Here is an 8,673-nt window from a genome sequence, read left to right on the forward strand (position 1 = left end):
AAGCGGGGCTGACTCCTCCGCTCCCTCCCGGACCATCCCACCTCGACCCAGGAGCGCGGCAGCGAGGCCCTAGTGTCCTGGTGGCCGGCGGTGGCTCCTCCAACTGCAGGCAGACAGTAGCAGGTCCCCCGCTTCCTGCTCCTCCCCTTTCTGGTGGACGGCAGCAGGCTCCGGCCCACGGCAAGCGGGGCTAACCTCTCCGCTCCCTTTCGGATGGCAGCCACCCCACCTCGACCCAGGCACACGGCAGCGAGCTCTTTGTCCCATCCGGGAACACGCTCCAGCACCACCACCTCGGGCAGCCGTTGGCGGACATCCCTCGTCCGCGCTGCCCGACTCCGCAGCAACCGCGAGACCCCTCGGGGCGAGGGCTCTTCGACAGCATGTCCCTCCTTCCTCCCGGGTTTCTGCACCACTGTAGCAAAGCTCAATAAAATGGTAGGAAGGAGGCGGGAACCGGCGAACAATCAAACACTTTAATCAAAAATAAATAAACAATAAAGAGCAAGAAAAACAGGCCACACGAACATAAACAAAACTTAACATTTCCGGGCCAGGTCCTCTCTCGTCGGCAGTCCCGTCGCTCGTCCTCTTATGCTCCCGAGCTCCCCCGTGAGGCATGCGGGACCGGTGCGTGTACAGCTGATACTCATTATCACTCACGCCACCGGCCCTGCCTTCCTGCCCCACGGCTCTCGTCCTGCCTTCCTCGCTACATATTGCTTTTCTAATTATGAAACATACTACCAGATCTATACACAATGAATCATATGATACTACTGTACATAAATAAACAATACAACGTGTTTTCCCCTCTCTGTAACCTGTTCAGGTGACCAGGAAGGTGATTCGCCGTTGTGTCTCATCTGACGGGGTTGAGAAAGAGCAGGTGAGGGTGGAGGGATCTGAACAACAGCCTGTCATTGTGGAACAGGGGGACGGATACTCCAGAGTGATGAAGAGGACAGTACTTAAGAGTGAAGGGCATCAGACAGAGGTGTGTGATTGAGTTCATCTACATCTTTATGTAAAAAAAGAACAGATTTCTTTAGTTTGTCTCTGTGTCTAGTCTTTGCTGTTTAAATGATGCATTAACAAGGATGAATAATGAAATTCTGTTGCTTAGTTTTAGAAAAACTAAAAGCTGTTGTTCAGTTTTGTCATTCATGAAGCAGAGCCAACGTGCTGACTAGTGTTTGAACTTGTTGACTGTTTAAACCTGTATCCTGTATAATATGGAAATGAACCATAATGTAAATTATGGTTGCCATGTAAAATGCTGCTGCTTACGATGAACAAGATAATTAGTTTATCATTTAATCAGAGTCAATTACACTAAATCAACCTAATCTAAATTTAATGACTTAAATTAAATGAACGCAATGAAAATGTGGGTGTAGTTTTGAACACTTCTTTTTTTTTTTTAATCATTTCTTTTTTTACTAAATCATTTCAGGTGACTTTCCACGAGAGGGCTGGCATGTCATCTTTAAAGGAGGAATCGGCTGGAGGTCCGGAGGTCAAACAGGTGGTCCAGACAAAAGTGGTACACGGGGAACGTCTGGAGAAGCACGAGGGTGATTCCGTTTTTGCCGCAGACCTACCCTCTGCTCGGGATGACTTCACCCAGGTGGGCAGCCAATCACAGCAGACAGCACTTTACATCCTTACAACATTATAATGGCGAAGATTATTGTTATTATGATAAGAAAATCCCTGCATTTCCATCATACAAACATTGAAATTTCTTAAACACCTTTACTAATGCTCGGATAAAAACAGATAGCTACGCCCCCAAACTCGAGTCATTTGTTGATTGCATACTTCGCCTGTAAAATGTAATTCTTCCACTTTATAATGATACATGTCATGTATAATAAAGATTTAGTTTTTTTGGAAAGCTTTTTTTCTAGCTTCGGTTCCCCAATGACCTTGCAATTTAAGTTAATAAACACAGAATTGACCTTTTCCCATGATACCCTGTCCTAAAACAGTCTAACACATGCCAGTAGGATTCATTCAGTGTTACAGTCTTTGCCTCATTCCCTCAGGCTCTAGGCTACTTTGAGGGCTTTAGGAAGGTTTCAATCCCCCATGTGATAGAGCAGGAAATACAGCAACCTGATGGATCTGTTATCAGGAGGTTTGGGAGACAGGCATGCCGTGTGTGGGTGTGTGTCTGCAAAGTCATGTGTGCATAGTTGTTTGTGTGCGCAAGTAGGAAAAAAACAGGAATTAATGCTTTAAATGTTTATATTAAATGTAACGTTTTTAAATGTACTGTATAACTATTTATTTAAAAAATAGTGTACGATTAATTTTATCAATTGCTGTTCAACACTCATTCACAACATACACCATTGTTGTTGTTTTACAACATCTAGCGGTGAAAATTACTTATAGTGCCTGAAAATTCATGTTTATGCAAATTTCCATAGCTATTGTATTAGCATTGTACTAACAAAGCATGTGTTTACACTTTATTTCTCTCTAATTGACTCACGTTGCCCCTACTGTACATTTCAATGGAGTGTGTCTTCTTTCAGTCTTCTAACTTCTAACCAAAAAGAACCGTAATTTTTGGTACCGTGGTAATATCATGGTATTCCAAGTGCCTTGGAGTGTCATGTAAAAGCATTGTAAATAAATATGATAGTCAAAGTAAATATGATTAAGAATTACCATGGTAAATTTCAATATTGTGAGGGCATTAAAACATGATCTTGATTTCTGTTCCAATCTGTTTTTTTTCTACAGGACGAGGATGAAGAAGTCTAGGACCAGGAGGAGGTCAACAGTGAGAGATGCTGGGGGACAGAAGCAAGTGTGCGCGGAGCAGATAGGCGATCGTTCCGAGCACCATGACAACCTACAGCATCACCTCCATCAGTTCATTCACCACTATTGTGCCCAAAACGACAGAGAGGAAGAATGGGAGGACGCAGAAGAGATGACGTGATCGATTCCTCCCCTTCATTTTCCTCTCTCAATATTCTATCCCTCTAACCTCTCCTATGCACCATGCTCATGCAATCCCAGAATGCACTTCGCTCCTACCACTTACAGTCTTCCTGTCCGGTCACACCGGACGTTTGCCCTATTTCAGTAAATGGACAGTATTCTCTTTTTATTTCCAACAATTCCCTGCCTTGTACTCTGTGACCAAAGGGTGTTCTTTCCTTTCGTAGTAGTTTTGAAATCCCTAATTTCTCTTGAAAAATAAGTAGCTATAGTGAATGCAAAAATAAAAAAAACAATCACAAAAGGTTTTAATCCAACAGTTCTCTCAGAAATCTTGGTTGTTCATACTCAAAACATTTAATCTTGAAAAAAAAACTACTGCACTGCCTACCACAGCTCTTGAACTTCAATATCATTGCATTATATCGCCACATCAAGACTTACTCTGTTGATCTCAACGGTTGAGCTCTTTGCCTTCTTTATCAGCTGTTGGGATATCGTGCGTCTGTGTAATCTGTCCATTGGGAGTATATATAATATGCATTTTTAAAATGACAGTAGAGCACATTAGCCACCTGTAAGGATATTAGCAGGCATGCTTAGCTAGCAGCATTCACTTACTAATGTCTTTCTATTGTTAGACAACTGTCGATTTTCTCTCTTTATCTTTTCTCTCACTTCACTGCGTCTGTGATCTGTAGCAACCCTCACCATTATCATCATCACTGGAGACATTTCAACAGCTTTTTTGTTATAATACAGTAGGTCACATGAGCAGATGCTTATGGTTGTAAATTCAGGCAATGTGGCAGTTTTGAGGGGGATTTAGGACGTTGGTTTGGAATGGTTTTGGAGTTTACTGAAATTGTGATTTTATTTGTTCTTTATCTGCGTGTGTGTGTGAATGTGAAAAGGGTAAATTTGAGATATGATTTGTTTTGAAATTTATATTAGTTTCACTGTTGTGTATATATTGCTCAATGTCAGTTTTAAGGAAACTTGCTCTGAGGTATTTGTGATGGCGAATGTTTTCATATTGGGTTGGTTTTGGAAGTGAGTTTTTAAAAAGACTGGTACAGTTATGCAAAATGTGTGAAACGGAATGAAAGAATGAAAGATTGAATCTGTGCATTTACTATTCACATGCCCTGCACCGAATCACGAGTTGGCTTCATTTGAAACTGCTAAAAATGAGTTTGTGATATCGTTTTTAGTTTTTCTGAATGCAGCTGTGTTAGAAGAGGTTGTCATTTGGTGCTGATCTCAGGCCAGCTCACATGCATGTCCATGCATTTTCCCTTATCATAGTTAATAAAATTCGGGTTTGGGAAACTGGCCCTGGAACAGCATTGAAAGTCATCCTCCAACTAGGTTGAACACTGCTACTACTTTCACTGTGACTGGCCCACGTTTGATTTACTGAATCTGCATTCTGTGTCTGTGGAGATAAGAATATGCATATAGTACATCTATCTATCTATCTATCTATCTATCTATCTATCTATCTATCTATCTATCTATCTATCTATCTATCTATCTATCTATCTATCTATCTATCATCTATCTATCCGTAAAGGCATGTATTAGTTTACTATATAACTTTAAAAAAGACATTTAAACACTATACAATGGCTACAGTGTGTGTATACGGCTGAACGAGAATAAAAGTGTATAAGTGTCATAACCTTTATGTAATGGTTGTTTTTCCTTGTTTGCTTTGGTGCAATTTTGACTGCAATGTTGTGGGATAGTTCACCCCAAAATGTCATTGCAAACATCTGCAGAACACAAAAGAAGATATTTTGAAGAATGTTGGTACCAGGCAACATTGACTTCCATTGGATGGACACAAAAGCACAGAGACATTTCTTAAAATCTTTTCTTTTGTGTTCCACCAAAGTGTCATATACGTGTTTTAAATGACATGAGGGTGAATAAATGATGACAGAATTTTTAACTATGAGCTAACTATCCCTTTAAAGAAGCATCACCTAGCCGTGTGATAGGGTGATAACGCACAGAATAGAATAGCAACATCATTCAGTACATATCACACCTTTATTATATTTTTCATTAAATATGTTGATTTGCTAGCACCAACATGGCAACAAAGTGTGTTATTTCACCCTTGGCTCTGAGGTTTCTGTAAGTATCGAAATGTCTTTTAAAAGAGAAATAAAAAAGCATATGGCTTTTCCCGTTTCCTGAAATATGGAAACATAAACAAACACCATTTCCGGCGATCCGTCAAAATAAAAGTCTGTTTAATTTAAACAAACTCTCTGCGGCGTCTCGTCAAAATAAAAGTCAGGTTGACTTTAAAGGGGTCATATGGCGGAAGTACGTGTTTTTCTGTGTCTTTGGTGTGTTATAAGTTTCCCATCCATGTATTAGACACGTAAAATTGCACAAATGAAAGTGTGGGAACAAAAGATGCATTCTATCTAAAAGCGAATGCTCAACCAGACTTGTCTGAAACGCCTCGTGTAACCACACCTCGGCGAATCTACGTAACTTCGTAACATGATTTGACTAAGACCGCCCAAATCTACACGTAGTTAAGGTGGGCGTAATTGTAAATCTCATTGTATCGTCTGTCAGTACAATTGCTTTGGAACCTGATGTTCCAAATATGGTAAGAGGCGTTACATTTCCGTGAAATGCTTGCAGTATTTGACCAATCACTACTCACTGGTGAACTGGCCAATCATAGCACACCTCGCTTTTCAGAGCTATGCGCTTTGTAAAAAATCAGCGCGTTTCAGAGAGGCGGGGCAAAGAGGACATACAAACATGCACGGTATGTGGAAATACAAAGTTTTTTAAACTTTAAATGGTGTATACACATTGCGTTACATCTAAAACGAACAATAATATTAGTTTTAGCCGTGCAATATGACTCCTTTAACAAGTGATAATGCTGTTCACTCACATTTTACCACACCACCCCCCTTGAATTTTTTATAATTCGACCACAGAGTATATTGTTTACTTTAGTAAACTGAAGTAAATGTGCTAGTAAAATTGTGCTACTTATCATATAAAAATAGAACTTAATTAAAAAATAGTACTTAAATTTAAGTAGACCTAAAAACAAAAGAAAAAAAGAAAATGTACCAGTAAGATACTGGTTTATTAACATAATTGTATATTATACAGGCATCGGTTATAGGTATCGGTATCAGCGAGTACCAGAAAAAATATCGGTACTTGTAGCTGTCTTTAAAAAATGGTATCAGTGCATCCCTATGGGAAACCCTGAGTTTTCCAACAACATATACAGAATACAGATAAACTGACAACACACACCAGAGGTGGGACCAAGTCATTGTTTTCAAGTCACAAGTAAGTCTCAAGTCAAGACAGCAAAGAGTCAAGAGAGGCGAGTCCAAGTCGAGTTGCAAGCCCTGAGCTTTAACCCCCTGAGCAAAGGTATGTCCAAAAGACATCTTTTCTATGCTTTTGTTGATGTTGAAAAGACGTCCCTTGAGGGGCCAAAAGTGAAAAGTTTTTTTTACGTATTTTATGACATCTTCAGACCGTCTGGTATTGATGTTCAGGGAACCTTTGTACAAAGACTGGTTCAAATGTGGTGCTTTTCAGACTAATTTCAGTTTTCACATTAAAATAAATTGAGACTGTTTTAAAAAATTGAAATGATGTGAATGCAGTAAGATAGCAAAGCAACCACTGAATCAATGTTAAAAATGTATGTCAATGTTAAAGCAACACTTTAGAACTTTTGCTCACGGCTGTGTTGCTGTATAAGCTTCCCACATACATTTGTTTACTAAGCTGATGGAACCAATGTTGTTTGGAAACCGTGCTGCACTCTTCCGCATACAGGGGATGGGAGGGGTTGTTTGTTCCGACCCGAACACAGAACTTACAGAGTGTGGTTGTAGCCACTTTGAGGCTGCTCAGAGGCCTATTGCACAAAGCCGGTTTTTACCCAGGTACGTTCGCATTTAGTTTGAGCATACTGTTGAGTTTTCGGGCTCAAGAAGGTGGAATGGTTTGGAGCAGGTTTCGTCACCACCGTAATTTACGCTACGCTAACCTGCTCTGGAGCAGGTTTTATTCTGGGTTAGAGATTGCAAACCAAAAATGGACCAATCAGCTCTGAGCAAAGTGACATATACAGTATATCTGACAGTGAAGCTACTCCCCTTGTATCTCATTCATTTAAAAATAGTTCAAAATTTTCTAAATCAAAATTTCCCCATGTTTTACTCACCCTCAAGGCATCCTAATTGAATATGGTTTTCTTCTTGAAGAAAAATGCAGTCGGAGTTATAATACCACGCATCATTTTGCTTCCAAGTGGTAGAATGGGAGTTGACCTTTTGAATCTCCAAAAAGTGCATCTATCGATCAAAGAACTGCTCTACACGGCTCTGTGGTCTTAATAAAGGTCTTTTGAAGTGAATCGATGCGTTTGTTTAAGAGAAATATCCATATTGACAGAGCTAACAATGTTGATGTCTAGCTTCCGTCATCTCTCGAATGCGTATGAACGAGAGGCTTGTTTTTCCGGCAAATGACGGTGACGAAAGCTCCCCCAGAGTAGACGCTATTACAACAAAATGAAAAATGCAGCGTTCAACACCGGAACTTACAACACGCCTGCGTCATCTGCCGGATAAACTTGCGGCAAAAACTTGACACAAAAAAGTAAAATGTACTTTAAAAACTGTGTAAAAAAACTTTAAATTATTTAAAGGTGTCAAATTTAATGTTACTTCGAGATCTTTATTGTGTTTTTGTGACGACACAAAACGACCTGATTTTTTCAATCAGGAAAGAAGTCCCTCCTTCCAACATGCTCTGATTGATCAAGCTGACCCAATCTGTTGTGATTGGTCAAGCGCTCAGATCTTCAGTGGAGATTTCACTGCTTCCCATACGTTTAGCTTTAGCTCTTAGCAATAAACAGTAAGAATGGCTTCAGTTTGACTTCTTTAGTTCAACACACAAATTAATCTGAAGCCTTCTTTTCAAACGTGACGGAGGCCTGCTAGTGTGTGAAAGTGTGCATGTGTAATGTCAATCCTTGTTAGAGATCAGGAAGAAGATGAACTGAATTCCTAAATGGGGCAGTCTAGCCTTCAGTGGATTGCGTCACTGGTGTTTCCACCAACCGATCCTGTTGCCTAGCAACAGTCAGCCGTAAACGGCGTGCATTTATCTTGGGATAGCCAAGGCCGTGAAGGATCTGATGGATTCTTCTTTTCTCAGGAAATGGAGGCCGCATTCGAAGCAGCCTTGGAATTGGGCCAGGCTCTGTCGTGGTGCAGTGATGTAATTGGCCTTCAAAGTCTCAAGTCTACTTTATTTATAAAGCCCTTTCCACTACACAGTAGACCAAAGGGCTGTACACAGTAAATACACATAATATAATAAAATAGAAATAGGAAACAACCAAATAAAGAAACATAAAAACCAAAAAGCAAAACAACACACTTACCAAAACATCAAGTCAGTCAGTAAAAGCCATAGAGAATAAATACGTTTTAAACGAGCTTTAAAAACACCAATACAGGGGGCATATCTAATATCAGGCGGAAGCATATTCCACAACCTTGGGCCAGCTACAGAAAATGCATGATCTCCTTTAGTTTTTAAGCGAGTTCTCGAGACTGAGAGTAATAAAGAATTTAAAAACCTTTGAGGTCTACAAGAATTCATGTGAATCAGTTCCGAAATATATTC

At 40.1% G+C, this 8,673-nt stretch overlaps 1 protein-coding gene across 12 annotated transcripts in view; it reads left to right on the forward strand.

Annotated features, from left to right (window-relative positions):
- The window catches only part of ank2a (ankyrin 2a, neuronal), a 64,677-nt gene extending 59,681 nt beyond the window's left edge, over positions 1-4,996 (forward strand). For 8 of the 12 annotated variants that reach the window (XM_057332766.1, XM_057332774.1, XM_057332767.1 and 5 more), the window contains 3 exons: positions 833-997; positions 1,457-1,630; positions 2,758-4,995. In XM_057332766.1, coding sequence (XP_057188749.1) covers positions 833-997; positions 1,457-1,630; positions 2,758-2,778 — 360 coding nt within the window. In that variant the 3' untranslated portion in view covers positions 2,779-4,995. Of the gene's footprint in view, positions 1-832; positions 998-1,456; positions 1,631-2,757 lie in introns of all 12 variants that reach the window. The other 4 variants (XM_057332771.1, XM_057332765.1, XM_057332773.1 and 1 more) reach the window with 2 other exon arrangements.
- The last annotated feature ends 3,677 nt before the right edge of the window (positions 4,997-8,673 follow it).

The sequence above is a fragment of the Triplophysa rosa genome, linkage group LG4, assembly GCF_024868665.1.
Source record: "Triplophysa rosa linkage group LG4, Trosa_1v2, whole genome shotgun sequence".
NCBI classification, from domain to species: Eukaryota; Metazoa; Chordata; class Actinopteri; order Cypriniformes; family Nemacheilidae; genus Triplophysa; species Triplophysa rosa.